General features: G+C 44.4%; 1 protein-coding gene across 2 annotated transcripts in view; it reads right to left on the reverse strand.

Moving 5' to 3' along the window:
- Positions 1-16915, reverse strand: part of IL17RD (interleukin 17 receptor D) — a 75652-nt gene that overhangs the window by 27289 nt on the left and 31448 nt on the right. For both annotated transcript variants that reach the window (XM_016941355.4, XM_024355518.3), the window contains exon 2: positions 3016-3073. In XM_016941355.4, the coding sequence (XP_016796844.2) occupies positions 3016-3073 (58 nt within the window). The remainder of the gene's footprint in view (positions 1-3015; positions 3074-16915) is intronic.

Here is a 16915-nt window from a genome sequence, read left to right on the forward strand (position 1 = left end):
CTGGGTTCAAGCAATTCTCCTGTCTCAGCCTCCTGAGTAGCTGGGACTACAGGCACATGCCACCATGCCCAGCTAATTTTTGTATTTTTAGTAGAGACAGAGTTTCACCTTATTGGTTAGGTTGGTCTCGAACTCCTGACCTCAGGTGATCCACCCGCTTTGGCCTCCCAAAGTGCTGGGATTACAGGCATGAGCCACTGTGCCCAGCCAATATAAAGTCTAAGAATTAAGAAAATTTAATATAACCTACTTGGGCATACCACCTCAGAATGTAAAGGAAAAAACATGGAATTCAAGGCCAAAGGAGGCAGAGAGACTTATAAAATTTAATTTTGACTTAATGGCAAGACATTTTCTTCCTGTATAACATTAAATGACAAAGGAATAGAAAAATACGATTTTTAGTAATTTTGTTGAAAACCCAGTAATTGTTTCTTAGTTATTTCAAACAAGTTATTTCAGTTGACTAGTAACCAGTCAACTGAGCAGTAACAGGAACTTCCTTGTGGAAGACAGAAATATCTTTTTCAATGGAAAATATGGAATAAGTTTTTCTACACAGCCTGGATCCAATTACTAGCAAGTCCAAAGTTTTGGATTCTGATTACAAAAAATGTATGTCCAAATGACATTTTCCCAAAATGCAACTGAACTTCAAACGTCTCAGGAGTCAATACAAGCTGTGAATTAAATTTTAATTAAATGTTGAAGAATTAAAAAGAAAGTAATGACTAAGAGACAGGCATAGGTATGTGGGCCAAATATTTGGTATTATTAAAAAAACAGCAAGATACTTTAAAATTTTACACGGAGAGATCCTCCTTCACAAACCCCATATTAAATTAGAGATACAAATGTTTGTTTGCAGCTGATGGGAAAATTCTGAACTCTTGAATGTAATACAAGATCTGCTAGGACCAAGAGCACATATTAGAAATTCACTTTGTAACTCAAAGAAAGATCCCTTCCACGTCTTTACTTAGCTGAACCAAGTATCATGGATGTGCAAATCTTTCATTAGCATCTACCCAGCATTTACCCAGAACATATATACACCACCAATGTGAGCTGCCTGAGTTGCACGTGTAAGTCCTCACTGGTTAGCCTAAAATAGCCATGCCAGCAACTGTGGGTGTGAATCTGACACACATATTTGTATCTTAAAATTGTTAGATTGTAACCGCAACTTTCACAATCCTGCTTTAGCAGTGATTATTCCAGAGGCCTCAATGCAACCTAAGCCCTTTACTTACATTGATCCATAACCCTGTCCAAGAGATTAATCAGATGCCAGAAGTCACTAAATATGAGTCAAGTTCCTTCTTGTCATTTTTACTTAAATTATGGATGATAAAGCTAAAATGATCACAATTCTATACAACTACCTTCTTATGAATGAAAGGAACTGCTTAGAAAAAGCACCCCCCACATGCCCTTAGAAAACAGTTCAGTCAGAAAGAGTCACCCTTTTTTGAGAGAAAGGGCAAAAAAGTGGTGCTTGCATTCCAACTCCAGTTGGACTGGCTTCTATATTAATAGATATCAATTTAATGAATGTACATTGCAGTCAGCTCCCAAGTTGAGCAGTTATAAGCATTACCTCATTTAAACCTCAAAATGATGCTAGAAGAAGGAAACTAAGTTTTATTTTAAAAGAGAAAACTGAAGCCTGGAGAAGTCAAATCACTAGCCACAGCTCACAGAACTGATAGGTGGGGCCAGGCGCAGTGGCTCACACCTGTAATCCCAGCACTTTGGGAGGCAGAGGCAGGCAGATAACTTGAAGCCAGGAGTTCAAGACCAGCCTGGCTAACATGGCAAAACCCAGTCTCTACTAAAAATACAAAAACTAACTGGGTGTGTGGCCGGGCACGGTGGCTCACTCCTGTAATCCCAGCACTTTGGGAGGCCGAGGCAGGAGGATAACAAGGTCAGGAGATCAAGATCATCCTGGCTAACACAGTGAAACCCCATCTCTACTAAAAATACAAAAAATTAGCCTGGCGTGGTGGCAGGTGCCTGTAGTCCCAGCTACTCGGGAGGCTGAGGCAGGAGAATGGCATGGACCCAGGAGGCGGAGCTTGCAGTGAGCCAAGATCGCGCCACTGCACTCCAGCCTGGGCGACAGAGCGAGACTCCGTCTCAAAAAAAAACAAAAACAAAAAAAACTAGGTGTGGTGGCATGCACCTGTAATCCCAGCTGCTCAGGAGGCTGAGGCATGAGAATCGCTTGAACCCAGGAGGTGGAGGTTGCAGTGAGCAGAGATCACGCCACTACACTCCAGCCTGGGTGACAGAGTGAGACTCTATCTCAAAAAAAGAAAAAGAAAAGAAAAGAAAAAAGAACTGATAGATGGGGTACTGCGGTTGGTGCCCAGGCCTGGTCAGCAATGGCCAACCAACTGCAGACTGCAGATCCCTGGCCCATCTGGAACCCAGATTCACACAGATTCACCTTGTGTGAATTTCACACAGATTCACTCTGAGTGAAATTTTAAAAATAACTGCCATTATTAAAAAATGTTTACACAAAAAGCACAAATTTCTCACTATTCTTGGAAATCAATTTGCTACCTTCAGTGGGAATTCCTCATGGCCACCATATTTGGAATTAAGGAGTCAAGGCTCCCCTCAGACTAGACATGAGCTATCCAGTTTGCCATACTGTCCACCATTCCCTAGCACCCTGCACTGGGGCAACTTTGTTTATGTGTTCCTTGCTGGGCCATACTGGCAGCTATGTCCTTAACAACACATGCAGATAAACCCCAAGGAACACAGGGAAAGTCTCCTTACACAACTTTTCTGAACACTATGGAAGACACTTGACCTGGTCAAGCTCCCAAATACTTGAGTGGCCTAATTGAGACTGAGCTGCTTTAGCTGTTGACAAACCTGAACAGGTTCAGAAAATTCGTCAACCCCAAGACTGCAGAGTCCTTGATTAAGCATGGCTATGTAATCTCTAGATGACTCAAAGGGCTCCATTCTTCAGCAATAAAGGTGGTTACTTACTGTCATATTTGAAGGTGATGTTGTACAGCCCACTGTTTCTGCTGGCCGGCCCCACTCCCTGTGGGAAAACAAGAGAACATGATGCAGAGTGAAGCCAATTTGCTCTTCCAACACAAAGCCCCATGGAGTCCAAATGCAGGCAGCACTGCTGAGACCCAGGGTCAGGCCAGTCCCCGGACATCATCCACCACTCTTTCTGCCCGCTTCATGGCCCCCCACAGCTGTCAAACTCCCGCCAGCCCAGGAGATTCCTAACTGCCAGGCCATAGGGATCATGAGCACTCACTTCCCCTAAAACAATAAGGGCAGGCTGTTCTATGTTTAGGGGTTAAATAATAATTCGTTAACAGTAAAATTGGGAGAGAGACCAAGAGCTGCCAGCTGGAGCCCTTCCAGTTAGATCCACTTTAAGCACTGATTGGTTATAAAATTCATCTACTCCAGATGCCCTCATCCGCAAGCTCTATTAAGCCACGACAGATAGGCAATTCCTCAACTCTAAGGAAACTGGTTTCTCATTTCAAGACTGGGAATGATTGTGGGAATAAGCTGTTACTTTTAATGAGAAAATTCTTCACTGCATCCATACCTATGCTTGGAATACACAGTGTGGGTCATAAAAGAAAAAGAAAAAAGACTTTAAAAGGCCTAACTCTTAGTCTTGGTGATGTGGCCGTCAGCCATCTGCACTCAATACCAGGGCTAACAACTGTGCCAGACTTCCCACTTTAATTATAGCATCCACAGAGTGAGCCCCGGAATCCTCCCGTTGACCCCGCCTTTTCCACCACTTATGCATCATGAGAAAGAGCAGCTACAGATCTACCAACTCCAATTTAACTGTTTCTGTAATACTCTGCAAATGTGCCGTTCAGCATTAATCACAGAATTCTCCAAAATATGTTAATTCTGAAATGCTAAATGATGGGAAAATATTCCAGCCACACAGCTAAAGTTTCCACTCAACAAGAAGGATGTTGGAGGGAACCATATGCGGGCAGCCTGGCATTTAATGGGTAATTGTTACACCAAAACAAAATGTGGAGAACACTTCTGATGGAGCCCAGGGTTTTCAGCCACAACCACATGACATCCATATGCCACAGGCATATTCACGCTGCTTATCCTGAAGCCAGGCACACCCACTGAAAGTGTATCCCTGAACTCAGATATACATGGGCCTTGGGAAAGCACAATTGGGCAGAGAGGGGCACATGGACACACCACCCACCCCCCACTCTAAGGTGAGGAATAAGTAACAGAAAACCTAAATCCACATGACACACCAGCCCACAATCTACTGAAGCTCCCCTTCTTCATAGTTCACCTTCCTTCTCCAGCTTTCCTCCTTCTAGCCTCTCTTCCCCACATATACAAGATTCCAGAATTCCTCACCTGAACTTAAACACTTTGGAAAGTGTTGTGAACTTATTAAAATCCTAAGAGTGTCTACAACTGCTTAGGGACAAGACCACAGTTTGTGCAACTAAAGGCTGCTCAACCTGCAGATGGCAGACACCAGAGTAACACAACCAGGTAGGAGACCAGGAACGAGACAATCCAATCCCCCAAGATCCCCAAATCACACTGTTCTGTGCTCTTATAAGCCCCCAAGACATAAACTCACTCCCCATCTATTAGGAGCCAGACATTATGCTAGCTATGCTGGCAAACAAAACAGCCACTGTCCCCGCCCTCATGAAATGAATTAACATGGGGTTCATTATTTCAAAGAAGAGTAACTGGGTAGGTAGATTATATCCTAGGCATGCAGATAAATTTCAAATCACACCCTGGCCCTCCAAGAATGCCCAGTTTAGACGGCAAAACAAGGTATATATAGCAAGGGTGAAAGAGCCTGGCATAAGTAAGTACAGTGTATGAAATGCCACAAGACAGCCCTTGAGTAAGGATGAATGAAGGATGGGTAAGATAACAGATTCCAGAAGCTTAACAAGGAGAAGGATAACTGGTCTAGAATGAAGAGGAAAGCAGAGTAACATCATGGGAGGAAAAGAAAACTATAATCTAGAAGCCAAGGTTAGTACCTCAATCCTCCCATCCTCCACCGGATGCCCGATGGCAAACCACTCTACTCTAGGGGTCCCCAACCCCCGGGCCCTGGACTGGTCCTGGTCCATGGCCTGTTAGGAGCCAGGCCGCGCAGCAGGAGGTGGGCAGTGGGAGAGCATTACCACCTGAGCTCCGACTCCTGTCAGATCAGCAGTGGCACTGGATTCTCATAGGAGCACAAACCCTATTGTGAACTGTGCATACGAGGGATCTAGGCTCTGTGCTCCTTATGAGAATCTAACTAATGCCTGATGATCTGAGGTGGAACAGTCTGATCCCGAAACCATCCCCTACTGACCCCCCAGTGCATGGAAAAATTGTCTTCCCCGAAACTAGTCCCTGGTGCTAAAAAGGTTGGGGACCGCTGCTCTACACCACTGGCTCTGGGTCTCCTCAACTGTCTTTTTTTTTTTTTTTTTTTTTTTTTTTAAAGAATTTACATGGCTTTCCTCTAGGAGGTGGTTTTGAGGAAGATCAAATGAAGCCGGGTACAGGAGGGACTTCTCAAAAAGGAAACACATTCCATCTAACACTATGCTCCCTAGTGCATAGGGACCCTGGCGACCAATCACCTTACTTGTCAGATGTAGCTTCTTTTTTGGTTCCAGTTCCCTTATATTTGTTTGTTTGTTTCCTCTTATTCCTATTGCAACATGTTATTTGCAGGTATTTATTGGGCAATGGCCAATGCATTGTGGAAAGGAGCCCAAGACAGTGAAGTGTGCTATGCCGTGCATTCAAGAACCTAAATCCCTCCAAATAAAGTCTCTGTGATGTGTGTGGAACTGTTCAGAGGGGGGTCCAGCGAGGCAGGCCTGGAAGGAAGGTGAAGCTTACCTGTGGCATCCATTCACTCTCTGCTGAGCATTCCACCTTGGCCTAAGACTCACAAGGCTGGGCACTCAGCTATGAAGCAGACCCAGGTCTTGACCTCAAGGGGCTCTGGCCACGTGCATATCTGCCCTCGCTCCCCTGCTTTGAGCCCTTCACTGGCTCCCTGTCCCTCCAGATCATTCCTGATGTGACACCTGCCTACCTTCCCAGTCACTCCCTCTTGCACCTTCTAAACCCTTTGGGCACTGCAGTTCTGCTCGGAAAATGTCCTTGGGCATGCCTGCATTCTCAGAATCCCCTCCTCTTCTCTTCCTATCACCCAGGTCCCTTCCCCTGGTGGGCTGCTTGCCTCATCACACTGTGTTCCTGACACATCGGTCTGACTGCTACTCACTTGAGGGGAACATGGTAATTCATTCCCACAATTTGAGTAGCATGGCACTTTTAGGGATGTAGATGCAAAATGGTAGTTCCAATTCCACAGAAAATCAGAGATCATAAGACCCCGTGGCCATCCACACCTGGTCATGGAGCTCAGAAGCAGGAGAAAACATCCCAGGTATTAGTTCTTACATGCATTTTAAAGACCTTTTGGCTGCGCGTGGTGGCTCACACCTGTAATGTCAGCACTTTGGGAGGCTGAGGAAGGTGGATCACCTGAAGTCAGGAGTTCGAGACCAGCCTGACCAACATGGTGAAACCCCATCTCTACTAAAAATACAAAAAATTAACTGGGTGTAGTGGCGGGCGCCTGTAATCCCAGCTACTTGGGAGGCTGAGGCGGGAGAATCGCTTGAACCTGGGAGGCGGAGGTTGCAGTGAGCCGAGATCGCGCCATCGTACTCCATCCTGGGTGACAAGAACAAAACTCCATCTCAAACAAACAAACAAACAAAAACCTTTCGTTCCTGGAATTCCTCAAGTGCACAGCTTCTCAGCACATGCATCACAGATGCTCTATAAGGCTGTCCTTAGCTCAACGCCCAAATAATACTTCAGCTGCTCTAGAGCCCTCAGAAACCACCTTAGCAATGGTATCCCAGGCTAGCCCATGGTGCACTTCTATTTTCCTTACACCTCAGGATAGATAGAATGATAGCCCCTTAAACGTGTCCACATTCTAGTCCCCAGAACCTGTGACTATGCTATTTTACAGAGCAAAAGGGACTATGGAGATGTAATTAAGTTCAAGTATCCTGAGATGGGGAGAGTATTCTGGGTTATCCAAGTGGGCCCAATAACCACAAGGGTCTTTACAAGAGGAAGACAGAAGGGTCAGAATTAAAGACATGTGACAATGGAATGAGGAGAGAGAGAAAGAGAGATCGATTTTAAGTACTGGTTTTGAGGATGGAGGAAGGAGGAGCTAAGGAGCCACAGAAAGCAGGCGGCCTCTGGAGACTGAAAAAGGCAAGGAATGGATCTTCCCCTACAGCCTCCAGAAGGAGCCAGCGCAGCCAACACTTTGATTTTGGCCACATTAAGATCCATTTTAGAATTCTGACCTCCAGAACTATAATAAGACAATAAAGGTATGTCATTTTAAGCCACTAAGGTTTTGGTAATTTATTATAGAAGCAACTGAAAGCTAATATACACTCATATAATTTCAGCTGCAATATGGATAAAATAGACCTCTATGTCACACACACATGGCATGTGCTGTCATTCCTCCACCCTGCCCCCCAACACCCGGAGCTGATCCCTGTCCTTGTGTTCTCCCCAACGCAAGCTTCAGGCAGGCACAGAACATGGACCCATCAGAGCTGTCGCTTGAGATTCTACTGTCCTAGATGTAGGCTTCTGTGGGCTGACCTGGGGCTGACCCCCAGAAGTAGAGAAGTGGTTAAGACAGTGGGTTTTGGAGTTATGCAGATGTGTGTCTAAACCACCAGCTTTCCAGCTGTGTGACTCTGGGTAAATTTCTGAACCTCCCTGAGCTATAAAGTATATGAATAGGCTGGGTGCAGTGGCTCACACCTGTAATCCCAGCACTTTGGGAGGCCAAGGCGGTCGGATCACCTGAGGTCAGGAGTTTGAGAGTAGCCTGGCCAACATGGTAAAACCCAGTCTCTACTAAAAATACAAAAATTAGCCAGGCGTGGTGGTGGGTGCCTGTAATCCCAGCTACTTGGAAGGCTGAGGCAGGAGAATTGCTTGAATCTGGGAGGTGGAGGTTGCAGTGAGCCAAGATCGCGCCATTTCATTCCAGCCTAGGCAAAAAGAGTGAGGCTCCATCTCAAAAGAAAAAAAAAAGTGTTTGAATAAAACTTTGTGGAAAGCACTGTGTGAGATGACATATATCAAGTGCTCAGCATAGCATCTGACACACAATAAACTCAGAAATGTTTACGTCATCCTTCCCAAGAAGGTTACTGCCTCAATAAGCAGGTGAGAGTTGTACTGCAGGACAAGTTACAAAGAGATAATGAGGAAGATTGGAGAAAGGTCAGAGGTGGTGCATTTCCTAGGTGTGATCTGTCTTCTGCATCCAGAACCTTGGAGGATTGTGGAAGATAAGACAGACAGACAGGTCAGGGCAAGGTATTGGTAGGCACTGATCACCAGACTAAAATGCATTCAACAGATGGTCACGGAGGCCCAGTAACTCCAGTTTTGTTAAGGGCATAGGTTGGATTGGAAAAGGAGAGGCTGAAGACAGAGCCCAGGAGGACAGCCCTCAAAACCCCTGCCTACAGTCCTGGGCCTGACACATAGTCCTTGATAAGTATAAGTTTTCTGCCGGAATAAATGAATGCATTATTAAGATAAGTAATATACCCCATGAACCTAGCTTGGTGTTACACTGATTTATGGGCTTAGAATGGGGGCCCACACTAAGAGAAAACAGATAAGGCAACTCACAAGGCTGTTGACCAGCTTTGTAAACTGTTCTTCAAGAAACAATCCCAAGCTTTTAGCTACTATACCATTTTTGATATTTCATGAGCTGACGATTAAAAATACTTGTTTGTTGCCTGTTACTTGAAAACTATAAATGCCAATGCAGTGGCCTCAGGGTGCCACATTCTTAGTTAATTAAGCACCCCCATTTGCTGCACTAACGGGTAGCTTTTAATTTGTTCCAAAGGGAGCTAAGCAGCAAGCCCCGGCTGCCTGGAGCGCTGCTATGAAATTCCTTTGGTTGGTGCTCTATGGTCAGTAGGGACGGAAGCAGCAAATGGGAACATAATGGAGAAAACATCTTTAACTCAGGAAGGGAGGGGAGGATAACCCTTAAGTGCTCTAAATGAATAAAATTCAAAAGCTAAAAACCCACACCATGCTCCAGCCATATATGGCAAAGAAGCAAAGGCCTGAATACAGACAGGCCAGCAGCAGAGCAGGATCCACAGGCAGCAGCCAGGGCCAGCCATGAAGGTGATCAGACAGCCAACTTCCTGAGGGGCCTTTGGGCATTCTAAGCCATTTGAAGACACTAACTTCCCAGAGCAACATTTCCAATTCACCTCCAGCATAGCTTAACTGCCATTTTGGAAAAATGCATTTCAAGAAGAACTGTGCTAAATATAGCGCCCCTCTTCCAGTGGAAGGCAGGCCAAACTTTCAAATCAAGTAAGGAAGTTTCAGAAAGCCAGTAATGTTTTAGTGAACAGAGTTAGAGTGAAAATTTAAATAAGAGCATTTGCACAAAGACTTGAGAAGACTTTTTTTTTTGAGGCGGAGTCTTGCTTTGTTGCCTAGGCTGGAGTGCAGTGGTGCAATCTCGGCTCACTGCAACCTCCGCCTCCCAGGTTCAAGTGATCCTACCCTCTCAGCCTCCTGAGTAGCTGGGATTACAGGTGCCCACCACCATGCCTGGCTAATTTCTGTATTTGTAGTAGAGACAGGGTTTCGCCATGTTGGCCAGGCTGGTCTCAAACTCCTGACCTCAGGTGATCCACTCGCCTTGGCCTCCCAAAGTGCTGGTATTACAGGCATGAGCCACTGCACCCGGCCGGAAGATGGGTTTTTTAAAGGTACACCTAGTAACTACTTAAAACTAAGGCCAACTCATATATATATATAAATATATATACATATAAATATATATAAATATATAAATATATAAATATACATAAATATATAAAAAAATATATATAAATATATATGTATATAAATATATACATATATATTAATATATATTAATATATAAAGATATAAATATATATTAATATATGAATATATATAAAAATATATAAATATATAAATATATATAAATATATAAAAAATATAAATATATATAAATATATAAATATATAAATATATATAAAAATATATATAATATATATAAATATATAAATATATAAAAATATATATAAATATATAAAAATATATATAAATATACATAAATATATATAAATATATAAATATATATATATATATATATATTTTTTTTTTTTTTTTTTTGAGATAAGAGTCTTGCTTTGTCGCCCAGGCTGGAGTGCAATAGCGTGATCTTGGCTCACTGCAGTCTCCACCTCCTGGGTTCAAGAGATTTTTTTGCCTCAGCTTCCCAAGTAGCTGGGATTACAGGCGCCCACCACCATGTCTGGCTAATTTTTGTATTTTTAGTAGAGACAGGTGTTTCCCCATGTTAGTCAGCCTGGTCTCGAACTCCTGATCTCAAGAGATCTGCCCGCCTTGGCCTCCCAAAGTGCTGGGATTACAGGCGTGAGCCACCAAGCCCAGCCATACTTTCTGTTTTTCTATAAAATTTTCTCCATCTTGGGCTTCCACTGTGTAACAGCAGACAGTGCTGTGAGGCTTAAAATGTACAACGGGACTAACATCTTTGTCTCTGACCAATGGACATGAGAAGGGTGAGACGAAGCAGAATATGGGGCCATTTGACTCCATGCCAGTTCAGATGGTTTCCTAAACAAAGATAGACCCCACTTACTTCAGTTCAAACCTTTAACAACAACAACAAAAAGTCGGCAAAGGCAGAGAAGCCCCAGGTGATGTAAGCTGAAGAGAATGCTGGTGAACGCAAAACGCAGGGAAAATAAATCAAAAGCCAGCCTGGGCCTGGATCTATTCAAGATATTCTCTCCACATTCCCAGGAGCTGTTCTCTCTCTCTCTCAAATTGAGATGCAACCAACTTCAGAAATGAAGGATGCCAGCAGTCTGATTTGGAGGTGAGGTCTTGGATGCGTAGCAAGGAACACACAAGCTCTTGGGGAGTGCTGCTGGGTTCCCACCAGCAATTACCACATTGGCCCAAAAAGACCCGGAGATCTTAAGCTAATTAAAGAGATTTGCTCGGGGAGGTAGGAAATCACTACTCCAGAGCACCGCCTGTGCACCAGACCAAAGCCGTAATCGTGATTCATCTCTGACATGTTGCTAATCAGCACACACATGTTCCTAATTTCACGCTCTCCAAAGGAAAGCTGAAGGGACAATTGTTTCTGAGCTCTAACATGAGGCCGACCCATGCCAAGTTACCATGTGTCCTGCTTATCAAACTGAAAGCTCTAGTTTTCATCCAAATTTCTTTTCACTATCCCACCCCTCCACCCACTTTGCCCCCCGAAATCCATTCACTAAAGATAAAGATATGTTAGGAAATCCATTCACTAAAGATAAAGATATGTTAGGACATTGGTGTGAGTTGTTTCTCCGACAGCAACTTCTCTAAATGATGGTGGCCTGAATGGAACTGCATATATTTTTTAATGTTCTTCCCCACGCCTGACTTTATGATTTTCTTATTGCTTTGCCACTGGAACCAGCCATGCAGCTAAAACCCAGAGATATCAACACAGACACACACACACGCAATGCACACAAGCAAACTTTCTCCCTGGGTTTAAAAACAAGGCAAAACAAAGTTGTGCAGTCTCTTTAGTTCTCACAAAGCAAAAACTCAAGTACTTTTTCCAATTAGTCTGTTAAGGATCTGGGCCGTGTGTTCTCCCATGGCTGATAATCACAAATAGACAGGATTGTTCCATTTTTCCAATTCCGAAAACATTAGAGACACGCTATAAAACATGCCTATGGACACAGAGCCAGACCTTTCCCTCTGCTTCGCACACCACTCCCATCCACTCAAATGAGAACCGCATGTTAGAGAACTGGCATCTTTAAGGTAACAGTCAACCCATCTGTAGTTTAAAAAGCATACACAGACTCAGATTAACTGTGTCTGTGTATGCTTTTTCCATAAATACTGGGTACAAAGAGGAAGCAAACAACCAACCACCCAAATACCCACCCAGCAAATCAGCTACTGACTCACTCTCACTTAGCTGTGAAAGGAACAGTTACAAAGACTTCACTCCAGAAGCCGAAAAAGTCTCTTCCTATGAGGGCAAAATAGTGATTAGACAATAGAGGAAAACTTAAAGCTATAAACATGATTGTTATGCCTAAGCTGAGAGGAAATGTTCAGATCAAAACACAACTACTAATGAAAAGCCTTAGGACCACACAGAGAGGTGCACCGAATTGTGCCGACTTCAAATACCACTGTTTCCGAGGCACAGGGACTGAGTCTCCAAATACTATGTCACATCTGGAATTCTGCTTTTACAGCACAAATGCCTATAGAAATGGGGGATTGTGACGTTGCCATGGGGACCCAGCCTCCTCCACCCCAACAGGTCCCCGGCAAGCCCCATGCACATTTCCTTCAAGGTGGATTTCGCATATTTGGAAATTATGGAAGGCCATCATTTTAGGTTTCAGTGTTAATGGAAACATTACAGGACATGCTAGAAAGCAAGGCAACCCCTTCTGTCAGCCGATTAAGTCTGTCCACATGGTGGTCTCGGACAGAAAAACCTTAAAATAACAGTGGGAAGCAGTAAGTCAGCATTAGGCCCTTTTTCAAAATTTGTGGCTTTCCCCCACTTTCTCTAGGAAGGAGACAGGCTTCAAGCATCCTTTTAAACGCCCCTGTTCTCTAGCTGCAAAAATCCAAGTGAGTCAACCTGTGCTCAAAACTGCCTGCCATTGGTAGCCCACCTCAGGCTCCAGGTAGCCTTACCCTTGCTGAACTGAACCTCTAATCCCACCCTGCAGGGCTACTGGCCAAGGCAGGGTGTATTTGCTTTTAATTACTGATGACCCTGTTTTTGTTAAGAGGAAAAGTTTACTAGAACCTTTGGAGAATCCTGTGAAAAATAATCCTTACCCAATTTCCCCCAGAAACTTTTCATACACAATTTTGGGAGGTTCCCAGAGCTCATGAAGGCCACCCAAGGGCCTCTGAGGGGTTCACAGGCCCCCAGGTCCAAAGCCATGTTTAGACACAAAAAATCCCAAGACCCCACTCAGAAATCAAAGGGTGCATCTTGGCTTTGCCAGTTCCCTGGGATGCAGACCCTCCAACGACCTCTCCAGGTGTGAATTCAAATAGCAATATATAAAATATCCACACATATACCATAACCACCCTTGGGTGACCCCAGCTGGTTCTCTCTGTCCTCCAGGAGTGAATATTCTCCCATTCATTCTGACTAGAATGTTCTAAGCTAAAGCCAGAGTGACCCTTCTAATAAGTATCTGCCTCTCTCTGCAAGGTCTGGCCTTTCCCAGAAGCTTTCTGGGGGAGAGGGAAGTAGTCAGCCCAGAGGTGAAGCCACAGTCACCAAGCTCTGACGGGCAGATGGGAGGAGAAACAGGAGTAAAGCCTCCTGTTTCACGGCCCTGCCCGGCCCAGGGGTGACACTCACGGTGTTACCTCCTGATCAAACCATTTCCATCTAGTCTCTTAGATAGCAAGTCCTGAAACATCCCCCTGAGATGCAGTCAGGGTTTCTGAATGCCTTTCTTTGAGTGTGTGTGTTGTCAGTATGTGTGCCCAGCCACAAAGCCAACAACAACAACAAAAAAGCACCAGGAAGTCAGCAGTGCCGGCTCCAGGTGTTAACACTTAGCGCATCCTGCCCAGCCCCCACCAGCTTGAGGCCAGCCGCCTGGGAGCCGGACACAGCAATTAGACCCTTCCCAGGCCAGGCGCCTTTGTCCCCTCGCTAACATTATTAGTGTCTGACTTCCTGTGCACAACGGGGCCTCCCGGGGGGCAATCACCGGCTGACCGGGGCAAGGCATTAGACTTCCTTTGTCAAAGACCCTTAAATGTTAACAAGCATGTGAACAAGCTTCCCCTCCCCCACCCCCTCCTACCTCAGCTGTTCCTCCAGCCCACCACTCTCAACTGTCTTGATTCTCCCCAAGCTGTGGGAATCCCAGTTACTTGGGAGAAATATCAAGTCTCAATGTTGGGCGAGCAGCACTGCCTTTCTACAGAAAGAGCCTCCAAACCTGATTTCCTAGAACCTTTCAGTATAAGCATGCAACTCACACTCGCTGAGTGCCCACTGGTTACAAAATACCACCGTCCTGCCTTAAGAAGGGTGAAACAAAGAAAGGTGAAAGTATTCAGCCAACAGGAGTCCCAGGCTGTGCCACACCCAGCCCAATGCCCATCAACTACAGGTGCACTCTGTTCATGTGTTCATGGACTGAAGTACAAAGTTTGGCCTCAAGATGCAAGGACTTTGAAGGTTTGAGTGATATCCTGAGGCCTTCAGAAAAACACTGGTGAGATCTGAAAACGGGGTGAGTGTGAGTTGCTATATAGCTGCAATCCTACCGTCATCCCTCTCTTGGCAATACTATCACCACCAAGGCCAAAATCACTTTGCTCTCATTTACCTCTCATTACCGAGACTCACAGCTTTTTATTTGGGGGAGAACTGTGGTGCATGTGTGCACACACATTGGCACATGGTATTTTCAAGAGGCTTCTGGACCCCTGAAGCCCCCAGACCTCTCACCTGCCTTATAGTCCAGCTCCACTCAATAGCTTGATAGCTTAAAGCTACGTCTGTTGAATAATAGAGAGTGGTTTTACTTTGGTGATTAAAAACAAAATTCAGGCCAGCCATGGTGGCTCACACCTGTAATCCCAGCATTTTGGGAGGCGGAGGCCAGCGGATTGCTCGAGCTCAGGAGTTTAAGACCAGCCTGGGCAAAACGGTGAAACCCATTCTAAAAAAAGTACAAAAATATTAGCCAGACATGGTGGTACACACCTGTGGTCCCAGCTACTCGGGAGGCTGAGGCAGGGGGATCGCTTGAGCCAAGGAGGTTGTGACTGTAGTGAGCCGAGATCACACCACCACACTCCAGACTGGGTGACAGAGCAAGACACTGTAAAAGAAGGGGCGGGCGCAGCGGCTCACATTTGTAATCCCAGCATTTTGGGAGGCCGAAGCTGGGGGATCACAAGGTCAGGAGTTCGAGACCAGCCTGGCCAACATGGCTAATAATACAAAAAAAAATTTAGCCAGGCGTGGTGGCACCCGCCTGTAATCCCAGCTACTCGGGAGGCTGAGGCAGGAGAATCGCTGGAACCCAGGAGGCAGAGGTTGCAGTGAGCCGAGATCGCACCACTGCACTCTAGCCTGGGCGACAGAGTAAGACTCTGTCTCAAAAACAACAACAACAACAAAAACAAACAAAAAATTCTAACGGGGGAGGGAAGTGGTTGATGTAAAATCTCCATTTTAAATATAATTATTGGATTAATGCCATCCAACTGTAATCCTTTATAGGCAGTATTTGTTACAACTCAGTAACTAAACACTTTGTCCAAGATGCTGGGACTCATGAACTTTACAAAGTAGAAACATGAAAGGCAACAACTTACACTGTTGAGCACATAAACCCATCAAGACAGCGGTATCTAGCACCTTTCGGATCACAGGTGACAACAGTTATGTCTGCAGCCAAGTCAGTTGCACTGAATCAAGATAAAAAGTGAACTAGGATGTGGCTAATTCTTATTCTTTTTTTTTCATCACTGAGTGTGGAGGAAAATACTCATAGTATCCACTAGATGAAGAAAACAGCTGATTTTCCCACTCCTGCTCAACTGCCTTTGCAGAGTATGGTATTTGCGGTCAACACACAAAACTGAGTTGGGTTTGGGATATATTTTATAGTATCTGTGCATCAGCCACTATGAAGGATAATCTAAAATGCCAACTTTCCAAAATGAATAATCTATGTCTCTGACTCCTACTCCAGCCACAGCAAAACTCATTCAGCTTCAAAATTAAGATGTTGGTATAAAGCAAAGGACACCATCGCTTACATGATGCCAAGTCCCCCACAAGTTTATTTTGATGAATGTTACAAGTTTCAAAGCTTAAAAAATTTCACTGTCAGTTCTGACTTTTACCTTTTGCCAAACTAATTTTAAAATAGCAGGCAATCGGAAGGATATATTCAAACACTAATGATCCCTGTAACTTTACATCGTCCTACTATTTGGATGGAAGCCAGCAGTCTGTTCTTAAACTATAAGCAATAAATCTAGAAGACTCTCTTTCCTAATTTCCCAAAGATACCACATGGAATTTCCATTAAAGCACACACACACACATGCAAACACACATACACACAATGACATACCAATTAAATCATTGTATGACATTTAGGCCAGGAAATAATTATGTTTGCCAAGGAGTATTCAGCTTTGTTTTAATTTCCTTGAACCACTAAAATGTCATTCTGAGAAGGCAAAGAATGATGTAAAAATGAAGTATTGATGTCTTGGTCAATTTTAGATTTTGATAAATGTCTTTTTTGTGGGTGAAGAAGGCAGTGGGGTGTTCCCAGGAATTAAGGTCTCCCTGCACTCCCTCTCCAAGGATTTCTGGCAAGGAGTGGTATAGAGAGGTCAATTATAAAGCAAATCCATTGTGAGGCAGACGCAGCAGATGGAACAGCAGGTAGGAGCATATTTCCACCCCTGATGAAGTGGGCCTGGTGGTGTGTTCCTAGTCCTCTCCTATAGGGCTGAGGCAAGTAAATGGCACATACAACCTTGTCCCTTCACCTGTCAACAGAAAGAAATCAATGTATCTTGCCACTTCATTAAGGCTTCCCATGGAGAAATGTTTACAAAATCAAAGTAATATGGTGAAATTAGATTAGAAACCTGTAACATTTTGTCATGAAGTTAGCAT

The sequence above is a fragment of the Pan troglodytes genome, chromosome 2 (genome assembly GCF_028858775.2).
Source record: "Pan troglodytes isolate AG18354 chromosome 2, NHGRI_mPanTro3-v2.0_pri, whole genome shotgun sequence".
Taxonomy (NCBI): Eukaryota; Metazoa; Chordata; class Mammalia; order Primates; family Hominidae; genus Pan; species Pan troglodytes.